The 14,055-nt window shown below is 37.1% G+C and overlaps 1 protein-coding gene across 6 annotated transcripts in view; it reads right to left on the bottom strand.

Moving 5' to 3' along the window:
* FAM117B (family with sequence similarity 117 member B) overlaps window positions 1–14,055 on the bottom strand; it is a 102,911-nt gene that overhangs the window by 22,243 nt on the left and 66,613 nt on the right. For 3 of the 6 annotated variants that reach the window (XM_064586938.1, XM_064586939.1, XM_064586937.1), the window contains exon 7: window positions 12,393–12,513. In XM_064586938.1, the coding sequence (XP_064443008.1) occupies window positions 12,393–12,513 (121 nt within the window). Of the gene's footprint in view, window positions 1–2,958; window positions 10,968–12,392; window positions 12,514–14,055 lie in introns of those variants that run through there. The other 3 variants (XM_045868189.3, XM_045868188.3, XM_064586940.1) reach the window with 2 other exon arrangements.

The raw sequence follows: 14,055 nt of genomic DNA, 5'->3' as shown, positions 1-14,055 counted from the left end.
TAGCAGCTTTATAGAGAAGGGCAATCCTGATCATAAATCCAACTACATTTGCACAAAAAAGTGGAATTAGCTTCTCTCTTCCTGTCTTCAATCCTGGTGCTCACTTTTCTTCCTATTAAATGTCTTTTAATGGCATTCCCCCTCCCCCCCCAAGAATAGGGGACTTTCATCTGCATTAAAAACCTGTTCAGGCAGATATCCTTTCTCATCACTTATTTTCTTAATGATGTCTGGGAACTCATCTGCTGCCTGTTGGTCATCAGAAGTGTTCTGTTATCTTGACATTTTTTAAGCCAAACCACTTCCTAAAATTATCAAACCATCCTTTCCTGCCATTAAATTCTCCAGCTTTGGATCCTTCATTTTCTTTTTGCTTTGTCATATAATAACTTCAGGTTTTCTCATATTAGTCCATAGGTATGTCTTTCTTACAGCAATTCTGCACCCACATAAAAGCTGCATTTTCAATACAAGATGAAAAGGTGTTTTGCAAGGTTTTCATGCCTGCTGATGTAGCTACAATGGCTTCACATCTTTTTTTTTTTCCCCAATGGTCCATATACTGGATTAATTTATCTTGAAATGGTTGCTACTGCAGCTTCAGATCTCAATCTGATACATTACCAAGCAATTCTACTTTTTTTCTCTGCTTCTTGGGAGAAATTCCAGCATATCTAGTGGCACTTTGTATGGGTCCCATGGTGTTACTCAAGGTTTATGGTATTGCACGAAACATGAAAAATACATGAGAACTGCAAGAGCACTTTTTTTCTTTTTTTCTTTTTGACAGAGAGAGAGATAGCGAGAGCAGGAACACAAGCAGGGGGGAGTGGGAGAGGGAGAAGCAGGCTTCCCGCGGAGCAGGGAGCCCGACGTGGGACTCGATCCCGGACTCCGGGATCATCACCTGAGCCGAAGGCAGACGCTTAACGACTGAGCCACCCAGGCGCCCCGTGTTTTTTGTTTTTTTTTTTTAAAGATTTTATTTATTTATTTGACAGAGAGATAGCGAGAGCAGGAACACAAGCAGGGGGAGTGGGAGAGGGAGAAGCAGGCTTCCTGCCAAGCAGGGAGCCCGATGTGGGACTCAATCCCGGACTCCGGGATCATGACCTGAGCCGAAGGCAGACGCTTAACGACTGAGCCACCCAGGCGCCCGCAAGAGCACTTTTTACTGCCATACACAATTTACTGGAAAGATGAACTGCTCGTGATTAGTGTCACACAGCATTTTAAGAGGATACTTTCAACATGCGCTTACTGCAATAGCAACAGGTATAAATGAAATTACTAAAGCAATACACTATGTACTAAAGCAATACACTGTACTAAATTTTATGCAGTTATGATTTTATACTGCATCTTTACATTTGTTTACATTTCTCTTGACTACAAATGGCACCATGTATGGTTGTGTGTGCAACTAAGTTTTGATAAATTTTAACTTACAATAAATTTGTGCATATTCGATGGTAGATAGACTACATATATTTTATGCATTCATCAGATACCTTTCTTAATTTTTTTTATAATTCTAAGCTATGCAGTTCATCTGTGAGTTTTTTCAAACTGTCAAAAACCTTTAAAATTTTTTCCAATATTTATTGAAAAAACCTGTGTTGTTCAAGGGTTAATTGTATTATAACTTTATAAGCTAAAATGAATTACATGGGACCATTTCCTAAGATTGAAAACTTTGGCTTTCTTATGGCATGAATAAACTTACCTAACAAAATATAAAGGAGATAACAAGTGTTTGCTTCCAGTTTTTTAAGTTAAGCTATTTTCATTCAGTAGTCATTTACTGGGTGGCACTATTCCCTTCATCTCACCAATAAGAAAACTGAAGCTCAGAAAGGTGACTTCTTTGCAGGGAACTGCTATGAAGAGGATACTGTATCTCACACCCAGCCACTGAAAAGCAATTGAGGGAGAAAAGATAGACCTAAAAAGTTTTGTGTGTGTGGTATATTTAATGAGTCAAAGAAAAATCAAATAAATGGGAGAAGAGAGGAACACCCAACTTGAGACCTAAATTTTCTCCTCTTGGGGTGACTTGGTGGCGCAGTCGGTTAAGAAACTGACTCTTGGTTTCAGATAGTGATCTCAGGGTCATGAGATCTCTCCCTCTCCCTCTGCCTCCTCTCCACGCTTGCGTGCTCTCTCTTGCTCTAAAATAAATAAATCTTTAAAAAAAATAAATTTTCTCCTCTCAAACTCTTTAAAGTTGGAGGGGAAAGACTAAGAGAAAAAAAAAATGGAAGATTTGGAACCAATTTGAGATTTTCTTTGCATTTGATGCTATGTTACATTGTAATGTAAATATATATTCATTAGCTATCCCCAAATTCTAGTTAACTTTTTCCCCCACAAATAGTTTTTAGAATTTTTTACAATGTAATTTGATGACCACTTTTTATGACTGACTGCTGTGGTGACTTTTACTTTCTATGTGTTATATATACACCGTATGCAACCTTCATTGGGGCATATCTAACTAGTTCTGTGCATACTGACTAAACCCCTGAGCCTAAACAACTACCTTGCATATGTAAACCACTGTAGATATGGAAGAAAATGGCTGATTTAGAAAAAGTGAATTACCAAACAAAAGGAAAAAATCCTCTATGTGTACTTCAGGATAAAATTAAATGACTGTACCAGCTAAATGTCTAGCTATGAAGTAATGAATTACTTATAAACATGTATTATCTTTCAGTGTGTTTATCACTTACCACAAAGATTAGGTACTTTAAGTTCCAGAACAAGTAAAGAGAAGCAAGGAAGTAACAACTGACAATATTATATATCCTGCTACTTAGACACACTCATTTTTCTATACATTTGTGAAAAGGAATATACTATTTATAAGTTATTTCAGGCTAGGAGTGTCTGAAAAGAAAATCTGAATAGAGGCAACAGCATTCATAAAAGTACACAGGAAAAAAAAAAACTCGCAAGAAGAACAGACTTTATTTTTAACATAAAAGTTCTATTTTCTTGTGAGGCAGCAATTAAGTGTCAGTGTCAGATACAGGGAATACATAAGTACATAATAACAATATTTATCACCATCAGAAATGCTGTTTTGGGGGAGACTTTTGTTAGAAAAACAAAATTTTTAAAAATTGCATCTTAAAAAGATTTACACAGCTTAAACAGAGATGAAAGATACAGACTTCAAAAAAAAAACAAATTATATTCAACAGGATTGTATAAACAAAATATTGTTCAGGGCTGCTCTGATTATCATTAATTTAAGCAGAGCAAAACTTAAACCTTAAAGTGCGAAGTATTCTTAGCTTTTTTTAATGCAAATTCAGCACTTCCACTGGTCCAGTTTTGAGACATCAAAATTCCAAGCATTAAGGAATGAATCTTAAGTTTAGAATAGTAAACTGAATTCAGTAATGGCAATTTTTCTTTTATTTCCTTTAACAGAAGAATATCTTGACAACCCAGTCCTAATCTTGGACATACAGAAGGCTATAAATTCTGCCCTTTTTTAAAATATCTCTTTTCCAGTAAAAGCCAAACATTAAAAAGAAAAAAAAAGGGGGGGGGAGCCTTTCTTGTTGCCAATTACTCCACAGTTAGCAGTAGCACCTTCTAAAAGGCTGATTTGGCTTAAGTAGTAAGAAATATTTTAAACAAAATGAAGACTCTAGTTCAAAAATAATTTTGGCATCCATGTTCATCGTATTAACCAAAGAGGCAGAACAGGTATTTTAAAAATGTAACTGCTAACAAAAGCCATGACAAGTAACAGACTTAGTCATGATCAGAAACAATAATGTTTTATGTTTTCATCATCACAAGGAAGAAATCAAGAGTAAAAAATAACTTAAGAAACTTAAGACCAAGTAAATAACCAGAGAATAGCTCCTTTTGCCAAAATATACATGTCACCTATTTCTTTTACTGCAATAGAAGTAAATTTATTTAAAACTTTTAAAAATTTAAATTATATTCCCATTGAAGCTATTCTAATTTATCTTCTGTACAGTTTTCTACAGAATAACAAGATAATTATGGAATGTAGTTTTAGAAAATATTCTTTTGAAAGTAGATCCATTTTTTAAAAAATCAGCCATCTGTGAACTAAGGGTAAGCAAAAGAGCTGAATGGACCTATGGTTAATATTTTTTCAAGACTGCAATAAAGCTCATATGCTTAAAAATTAGCCCTTTGGCACTGGCAGTTAGAGTTCTTTGTCCTTGGACCTTTTTGCTTTCTTTCAAATCTCAGGCTCCATTTCTCCCAAACCCAAGGGATATGCTTGGTTGCCATACAATTAATTTACCTGCAAATTCACATTCTCCTTACAACCAAACATTAGAAGTTCCACCTCTAAGACTATGTAAATAATAACTCTTAAACTTGTTCTCCCGTTCCGGTTTTAAATTACTTTAGATTAAGGATATATGAAACTCTACAGAAAGATGTGAATTACACAAATATACACAAAAGAGTAAAGGGAAAAACTGTTTATAAAGTGGCATTTTAGTTATAAAATACCCTTGCGATTTACAGGAATGGACAGAAGAAAACAAGTGTAAGGTAAAGAAAAGAACAGATTTAATGGAATTCAAGTAATCAAAAAACTGAGAGTTTTTTAAAACTTGTTTTTAACTTCCTCCTCCTCCCATTCATACCAACTCCCCTGATGAGTTTTACCTTTTCTTCTGTACTTTTGATAGAGCAGTTCTCAGCGGTGAAATGGTAAAGTCAAGACACATAACAAATAAGGCAAAGAATCAAGGTTCTCAAGAAACCAACCAACCAGAAAATTTAGATCCTGAATAACTGAGTTTTACTGATTGAGAAGCCACAATGTACTAATTCCAAGTAAATTAGTTTTGGATGGAGAAGGTACCAAAATTCATCAGTGCTACCAACTGAAACCTGATAGACTTATTCAAATGTTTGAATTTATCTAATTTGCCTAAATACATCTCCATTTTAAACTTCACAGGGCATAATTTTAATTACTTGGATGTTTTAAAGGTGCATGAGTATAAGAAGTCCTTTCAGAAGATTTATTGCTACCACTAGGTTTCCCCTGATGGTATATGTCCGAACTGACCTATTAAACCTTCTAAACTGTATCCCCTTTACAAGTATTTAAATTTCTTTCTCCCTATAATACGTATAGGAACATTAAATTATTGCATCATAGGTAGTATATGAAGATCTTAGAAGGATGCTTTTTATCAATACTGTTTGCAGAAACTCATTTTTAAAAAGAGCTACTCCTTAATTTCACTACCACACACACAAACATGAAATACTGTTGTCAGGTGATACTGGCAGTGATTGTATTAAGTTGAGCCTAAATCCAAAACTGTATGGATTTTTCAAAGATCCCTGTTGTTTATATGCTCCAAAGCTCTCCTGGCCTGTCTTCCCCACTGTGTGGAATGCTGGAGGAAAACTAGCAAAATCTGTAAGCAACATATCTCAGTGCCAACCACCATAAAGAAAATGTCAGTCGCAAGATTCTGTGACTCCGGATTGCTATTCAGTGGATTACACTCCTGGCAAACTACTAACCCTGACCAATTCCACAAGACAACAACATCACAAAAGCAAAGGAGGAAATCCATGCACAGTCATTTTAGGACCTCTTAGAACTATGATACAGTGATGATAAAGGGAGATCATGTGGTAAGTATTTTGTAGAAAACCAAAGGGGCTCCTTACTCCTAGCTAGCAATCAACACTGGGTAGTTTCCTTTTGGCTCACTGACTTTTCAACCAAGTTCCAATGATGGGTGAGAACATATTAAAGCACTGGTCTCCAGACTATAATTTTTCTGACCACATGGTGAAATGTGTACAAGTATAGTGAAGAAAACAGCAGTTTTACAAGTATTTCACCCAAAGCACAAACTTCTGACATCAAAAAACATAAACCACATAATGTACTAATATTTAATATTGCTTTTTATCTCTTGTTATATATTTGTTCAATGCATTTACCTATCAATTCTTGTTTGGGAGAAGAACATAGTCATGAGATTAAGATTGCTGGGAAAATGTCAACAATCCCTTTGGTCCCAAAGCTGAAAACAGCTGAGAAAAGCACACACCTAGAAAGGGAAACAAGAAACAAGAGGCCACCAAAGAATCTTTGAACATCCTGTTTGCTCCATTTCAGAAAATGTAACATTGGTATTATAAAATAGTCATTTTCATATAAAAGATGGTTCTTGCAGCATCATTCATGTCTCCCTTCAGGAATTATGTTTGCAGGGATCAGTTGTCTTTTTTTTTAAGAAGTTTAATTTGAAAACAAAAAACAGTATGATATCGGCCCTCCAAAAGTAAATAATGAGACCTTTCTTGTTTCAACCGGTGCTTTCAGAAAAAGCAGGCTAAGCAATGAGGGCTGGCCTTCATGAGTGAGCAAAGCCGTCAGAGGGCGTTGCCTTCTTCCAGAAGTCACACTGTGACTCGTCGCCGCAGAAAGCCGGAGCACTTCACAGCCAACTGGGAGCGTGCGATGCCTCCACGATGAAATGATCTGAGGAGGTTCTCAGTTGCCCAGAAAAACGGTCACACCTACCCTTCAGCTTCCTCAATGGGTTCTGGTGGTGGGAGTAGAGAGGCTGATGGCATGACTGTACTCGTTCCTCGAGAGACTCGGTCTTGCTCCGTGTTTGTAGACAGGGAGGCCACAGCAATAGGCTGCAGCAGAGTGGTGGTCATACCAGTGGTAACTGTCAGACTGTGACCAGAGCCTTTGAGGGTGAGATCTGGTGTGGGAAGGAGTGGCTTGAGGATGCTGACGAGGCAGAAGGCAGAGCCGCTTTTAGGAATGAAATTCACTTTGTTTTTGTCAGGACAGTAAAAGGCTGGGATTTCATGGAGTTGTTTTGGCCTAGGCACAGAACAGACAACCCAGTAGTTTTAAGTCACAGATCACCGAAGTAAGTTCTTTTATTATTTTTTTTCTAAACAGGTAAGTTATAGATACATGAATACAAAACTCAAATACAAAACTCAAATTATATCAAAAGCTTCAAATGCTATGGGCCAAAGTGGAAGGAGACACATGATTCAAAATATGTATCTTAGAATGCCGAAAGGACATCACTCATCTTTGCCGCTTTCAATTCCCTGGAGAGCCCGGTACACCACACAGGGGACTCAGGCTGATGACCACCGCATCTCAGTGAAGATCTAAGACAACCATTAAATAAAGAATTTCCTAAAGCAAAAGAAATTCTAGCTGTTTAAAGACAAAAATATGTTCCACTACTACAATTTTTCCAAAGCCTGTACTATCTTGAAAGGAATGACATACAATATCCATCTTTGCTAAATTCCACCAGTGCATGACTAAACTTTGGCAGGCATGAGTTTTTTCTTCAAGTGTGCTTAAAAATCTCTGACTGAAAGAAATTTTTTGAGTTAACCATGATGGTTTTCTGAGAAACATAATGGAAACATAAAATCAAAATAAAACTAATCACTGTCCCTTCCTATCCCCAGGTACTCCTGAAAACTAACCCAAATGTTTGGAAATGGATACTAGTATTAATGGTATTCTATGAAAATAAAGATATTAAAAAATTAAATTGTTAAAGTAACATGGAAGTGCCACAAAATTAAAAAGAAATTAAGGTGGGAGAACCTAAGTAAATCAAGATTCAGGTAGGAAAAGGTAATTTGATCATATGATAAAAGCATGGTTCTCATGTCTCCTAATGAAATTTAAAAAATTAAAATTCAAGTGTGCCAAGTCTGCACTAGATAGATTCTGGGGACCCAAAAATGAAACAATTTACAAGGAGACAGATTAAATATGTAGTTCTTGGGGGGAGGGAGATACTGAGAATAGAACTGTATTTCAATATAATTAATCCCATTTGTAATCTTACATGTTTTCTGCATTTAAAACATTATTCAGAGAAGTTATGAATTACTTCAAGCATCTCTAATCTTTGTCATACTGCCAAAGGTGCCCACAGCACAAAAAAAGGTCAAGAACGCCTATAAAGGGTCTGACAGATGTGATAAAAATGTCTTGTAAAAGGTTTAAAAATAGCACAGGGGAGTGGATAATCTGTGGCACAGAGGAAGAGGGAGAATTTGGTAGCAAGAAGGCTTACAAGGGAAGTAACATCTGAGCTGGGTTGTAAAAAATTAATAAACAGGGGCACCTGGGAGGCTCAGTCGGTTAAGCATCTGTCTTTGGCCCAGGTGGTGATCCCAGGGTCCTGGGAGTGAGTCCCACATGGAGCTCCTTGCTCAGTGGAGAGTCTGCTTCTCCCTCTGCCTGCCAATCCCCCTGCTTGTGCTAACAAATGAATAAATAAAATCTTAAAATAAAAAAGAAATGAATAAACAACAGACCTGGGGAATGGGAATGGTTGCCCCCCCCCCAAAAAAGCTCCAAGTAGACCATGTTTTTGGTGGGCAGATTTTATTAATAGTGAATACTACCCAAGGACAGCTTTGACAAATACAATAATTTAAGAACAAAGAAATCATTTAACTGATGTTTTACTTGTGCACTGTTCCAACATCAAGTACTTTTAGGACCACAAGTGTATTTGGATAGATTAGTGATAAGAAGGGCACACACTCCTCTATTTTTACTGTATGGGAGTATGGTTTTCAATTCCTTAAAGAAGATAGGAGGTCGAGGTTAGGTTTCTATAATTAAAAAAATGCTTGAATTTTCTTCTGAAGGTACAATTATTAGAAATAACTTTCATTTTTAGGGAAAAAAGGCCAATCCTCCTTAATTAATTTTGGGGGGGGTTATCTTGTTAAAAATTACTTAATTTCCTTACTGCTTTCATTAAAATAGATCTCACACAAAATAATATAAACAGTAATAACTAGCACCAAGACCAAACAAAACAGTAACAGTAAAAAGCACCAACCTCCCCCCAAAAAAAACCTCCCCAAAAACAAAAAACCTTCCTTAATGTCCCCTCTTCCAGTGGCCACCCCAACCTAGCAAGAGGAATCACTCCTGATCCCTAACATTTTTCTAGACGCATACTACCCAAGAAACATATTAACCACCACTGGAGTGGAAAACCGGTATATACCTATGGTAATCGAAGCTGCAAGTACTAATACTACTTTAAAGCTTTCTTCAACTTAATAACCATAAATAGAAAAAAAAAAATCTTAGAACTAATTTAAAATTTTCATTTTTCCTTAAGAAATTATTCCAAAAGGACTGTGTCTCAAAGCGGATATAACTGTTTGCAAGCTAACTTTCTGAAAAACTGATGGATGGGCTGCATAGTAATTCTAGGTATTCTGATACTGATGCAAAGAATTCTTTCCTTTTTTTTAAAGGCTTGTGTATTTTTTTTAATGCAGGCATAAATTATCAGCAAAGAAAATGGTGGGTCCAAGTTACTTATAATCGAAAGGAGGGAGAGAGACAAGGAGGGTCATGTTATATTTTTACTAATACCTCTATACTGCAAAGAGGCCATTATATCTAGGACTCTAAGGTAACTGAGGCCAAGGAATTTATTAGTTTGGAGGAAGAAATAGCATATTTGACTTTCTTTTAAAAAGGACTAAGTAGAAACGATAGGGCTATGGTATGTACTGTATCACAAAGAATATAGAGACTGAAAGTACAAAATGTGGTTTAAATTCTAGGTCTTAATTCAACCACCTATTTTCTTTCAGGTAAATAAACGTGCATTTCTAGAAACCAGAGATCAACCCTCACCCCACTCCAATCTCCAGGCAGGTCAGAGTTACTGCTTTTAGACCAGAAGAGTTAAAAATATTCTAGAAGAATGATTAAATAAGCCTAAAATTTTTAATTAGGACCAATAATCTATGTGTGTTTGTTGCTAGTGTGCCCAGTGGGTTTTGCTCTCATTTTGACAGAGGTAGGGCAAAAGAGACTAATTTTTTTAGACCTTGAGTAATTTGTTTTGTTGACAGAAAGTTAAAATTACGTCTAAGGAATCCATTGTTGGGTTACTGCTGTTCATTTGTTTTTGAAACGTAATGAAAATGCTTAAAAAAAGAGTAAGTTTTTGTATGCTACACATCCTTTATATCAATATAATGTATAACAAACTGTATATTTTATTTTTGTTTTAAAGATTTTATTTATTTATTTGACAGAGAGAGACACAGCGAGAGAGGGAACACAAGCAGGGGGAGTGGGAGAGGGAGAAGCAGGCTTCCCGCCGAGCAGGGAGCCGGATGCGGGGCTCGATCCCAGGACCCTGGGATCATGACCTGAGCCAAAGGCAGACACTTAACGACTGAGCCACCCAGGCGCCCCAAACTATGTACATTTTAAAAAGAGTACTCTTCTAATAACAGATGGATATGCCATAAACCATGTAAGATGTTAGGGTTTACCTTCTATTTCTTTGATCTAGCTATCCAGCCATATACACACACACCCCTATCCATTTTTCCCTCCCTTTAGATACAAATAATGTAGCAGTATATACATAGTTCAGATATTAAGTCCTGAGAAATGTTCCAAATGCAAGAGTTTAAGGCAGGTACCACAGGACACCAACCTACACAACAAATATTCACTTGAAGTCATTTATAAAAGGAATTCAAACTGCTTTTGAGCGAATCAACGATTTCTCTGCATTTGGGCAATCTTTTTTTTAAAGATTTTATTTATTTATTCAGAGAGAGAGAGTGAGCACACGAGCACGAGTAGGGGGCGGGGGGGCAGAGGGGAAGAGAATCCCAAGCAGACTCCGTGCTGAGTATGAGCCCCACACGGGGCTCGACCCCAAGACCCAGAGATCACGACCTCAGCTGAAATCAAGAGTCGGGTGCTTAACTGACTGAACTACCCAGGCATCCCTGCATTGGGCAATTTTAACTACCAATGAGTAAATCAATGAGCTCAACTCCAAAAGGTCCACTTAGACCATGTGATTTTTACTTAGTAAAATGATTCCACGTCTTAAGAATTCTCATGGAAAAGTCCAAGCCAGCATCTGCAAATTGGGCATAAAAAATATGAGGTATTTGTTAGAGATGCGCAGTCCAGGTCCTACCTCCATATTTATGCATTAGGCCTGGGATGGGGCCTGGGAATCTGCAGTTCCAACTCATACCCCAGACGATGATGATTCAGGGAGTCCATGGAACAGATCCGGAGAAATTCCGCTTGCACCAGTCAAGCTTTTAGACTAACATAGTAGGCACATAGTAGGCATGGCGGGGTGGGGGGGAAGCAGTTGCTAAAACGGAGTTTTCAATTACTGTCACAAAAGCAGATAGGAGACTGACATCTGGGATTTCCTAGTATAGAAATTGAGGGAATTCAAAAACAATGCTCTTTGTGTGGCAAAATTATTCAGAATTTAGGTTAAAGGAAGCTCTGACAGTAGGAGCACACAGGAGGAACAAAAGGATGCCATATTTCAAAATGATTCCAAGATGTTCATAAAGGAGCAAAAAGATCAATGATGTGAGTCAGACAAGGCTGGACAATCTTCACATTGTGTTTCAGGTTTTGCAAACGAGAAAAAGCCAGAAGGGTGACTCTTAGACGTGCAACCGTAGTGAGACTGGAAGGGAAGGGCTCGGTACTACCGTCACACCCCCAAATAATGTTCATTACCTCATCTGCTATCTCACACATACCTACAATCCTGTAGCCATCACTTACAAAGCCAGGAGCCATGGCTACTGAAAATACTAAGGCTAATTCTGAGCAAATTTTGAGTCTAAAATTATAGTACTTCCCTAGAGTGCCAGTCAGCAGAAATATGAGCATAGGAGATCACATACTAACAGTACGAGACACTATTTAAAATCCTGCTTCTTACATTATCTTCATCACAGTAACCTGATTCTACAAAGTTGTAGAATTCTATTTCCAATACAGACAAAATACTTCTAATACTGTTTAAAGAACTAGAGACCAAAAGTACATAAAATCTGAAGGGAATTCAATCCGTGAAAGAAGGAAACCACACTAGGTGAGATCCATAGTCTACCTTGAATAAAAATACTGCTAAATTCAATGTGTGAAGTTGACTGTATACAGATTCAAAAAGAACAGCCACAGAGGATACACTGGGGACAAGTGAGGAAACGTGAAAAACAACTGGATATTAGTTGGTATTAAGCATTGCTGTTAATTTTGTTTGGTGTGATAATGGTTTTGTGGTTATGTAGGAGTACTATGGTTACTTTTAGGAAACAAATATTAAATTGTAGTTACAGTTAAGTGTCATGATGTCTGCAACTTATTTCTACACACTTCAAAAACTACCACCACCATGCACAGGCAAAGCACATATTAACAGAATGTTAACTACAGAATCCAGGTTGTGGATATACAGGAGTGATCACTGTACTATTCAACTTACTTGAAAATTCTCATAATAAAAGTTATTTGGGGGGATACTTACGAGCATTCCTCAAAGACTTTGACCCTTTCACAGCCCTCAGGAGGTTCCCTTTTGAACATATAACTGTTGTTAGGTTTTGGTGAGGTTGCATATTTGGGCAAAGGAGAGTTGTTCCCATTCTCTGCAAAAAATGGCATGCTGGATTACTAAGAAATACTGCCACATAAATGCAGTCATACTAAATTTTAATTGTATATGGCCTCCCCCGACACCACGAACTACTTGAGGGTAAGAACAGTGTTTTACTCATCAATACCACCACCCAAGATCTGACACAATACCTGCTAAAGAGGAGATAATTAATGTTTGCTAAATAAATGCATAAACAAAAAAATTTTATTTCTTTTCCACTTACAATTACTACAGCTTAGGCCTATCTCACTTAATTCACAGCACTTAACACTGATATCTTGCTCCCTTATTTCTGATATATACGCAGCAATCAGACTCAAATGCCAGTTCCTTTCTTCCCAGTACATGTAACTGAGATGGCTCTTCGCTGGTTGCTTATCATTCACTCCCGGCCTGCCCTTCAGAATTTCTCAATTTGATTTCTCTGCTCCTCTAAGTTACAATCTCTGTTCCAGCAGTCAGGAGACATCTTGCACTGTACGCCAAAGGCTTCTCCTTACTTCAGAGGTCCATCTCTATTCATTTGCCAAAACTTCCTTCAAAGTCTAACTCGAAGTTTTGAAATCTTTCCAAATTTTCCCTATCAAAGCAAATACTTCAACTCTGGCATTCTTGTTCAGTGTTGATATCCTCAGTTTCTACTACATTAACTTAAAATTCCTCATATGTTACCTAAGTGTTCTAAATTTTCAGTCTGACTGTGTCAACTAAGCTATAAATTTTCTTTGCGGGCAGTAGCACTGTGGCCTGTTTTCTTATAAAAGAAATTCAGAGAAGCTAACCAGTCACCAGTCTCCTAAAGTGAAATAAAGCATTACACAAAATTCACGGAGTTCCAACTTGTTACTGAAGTAAAAGTAGAAAGTATGGGCGACAAGGGGAAGATTTTAATAGCCATGTTTTTTTAAAGGGGGGGCAGTGTTACATTTAATTGAGCACTAAGTACCAGAAGCTGTGCTAAAAGGTTTGCATTTACCATTCCTTTTAATCCTAACAATAAGTAGTAGTTAATTATGCAGATTCCTGATAAGGAACACACAGCCCAACCAAAGGGTTTAATTCTGTGAGTGTCAGACCTCGGTGCACACTGGAATCACCTGAGTGCATTAAAAACTATTGGTACCTGTATCCAACCCCCCAGGGGTTGTGATTTAATTGGTGGAGGGTGTTGGAATAGCCATATTTTACTTAACCTAGAAGCTGGTAAAAAAGGGTTCAAATAATAACATTTACAACTGCCCATACCTTTAACTGACTTCTTCAGGAAATCTTATGTTCTTTTCAGTTGTTACAGTCTCAGTAATTTAGGTAGTTGATGGTAATGGCCAATTGTAACTTTTTAGGACATTCAACACACTTGTGAGTAGTAGGTTCTCAATAAATGACTACTAAACTGAGCTGCAGAATTTACAAATATATTATTGCTCTCAAGTACACAGAGTAACTTGGATTAGACTAACAAAATTTTGTCCTGATACAAATGACAGGTCATGTTTGTTTTAAAAGTCAAGAACATTAGTAATTAATATTC

Source organism: Mirounga angustirostris, unplaced genomic scaffold, assembly GCF_029215605.1.
Source record: "Mirounga angustirostris isolate CCGP_5_RB_7025 unplaced genomic scaffold, mMirAng1.0.hap1 SCAF_3, whole genome shotgun sequence".
NCBI lineage: Eukaryota > Metazoa > Chordata > Mammalia > Carnivora > Phocidae > Mirounga > Mirounga angustirostris.
The sequence above is the reverse complement of the archived record's forward strand: the minus strand, read 5'-3'. Positions and strand labels throughout refer to the sequence as shown.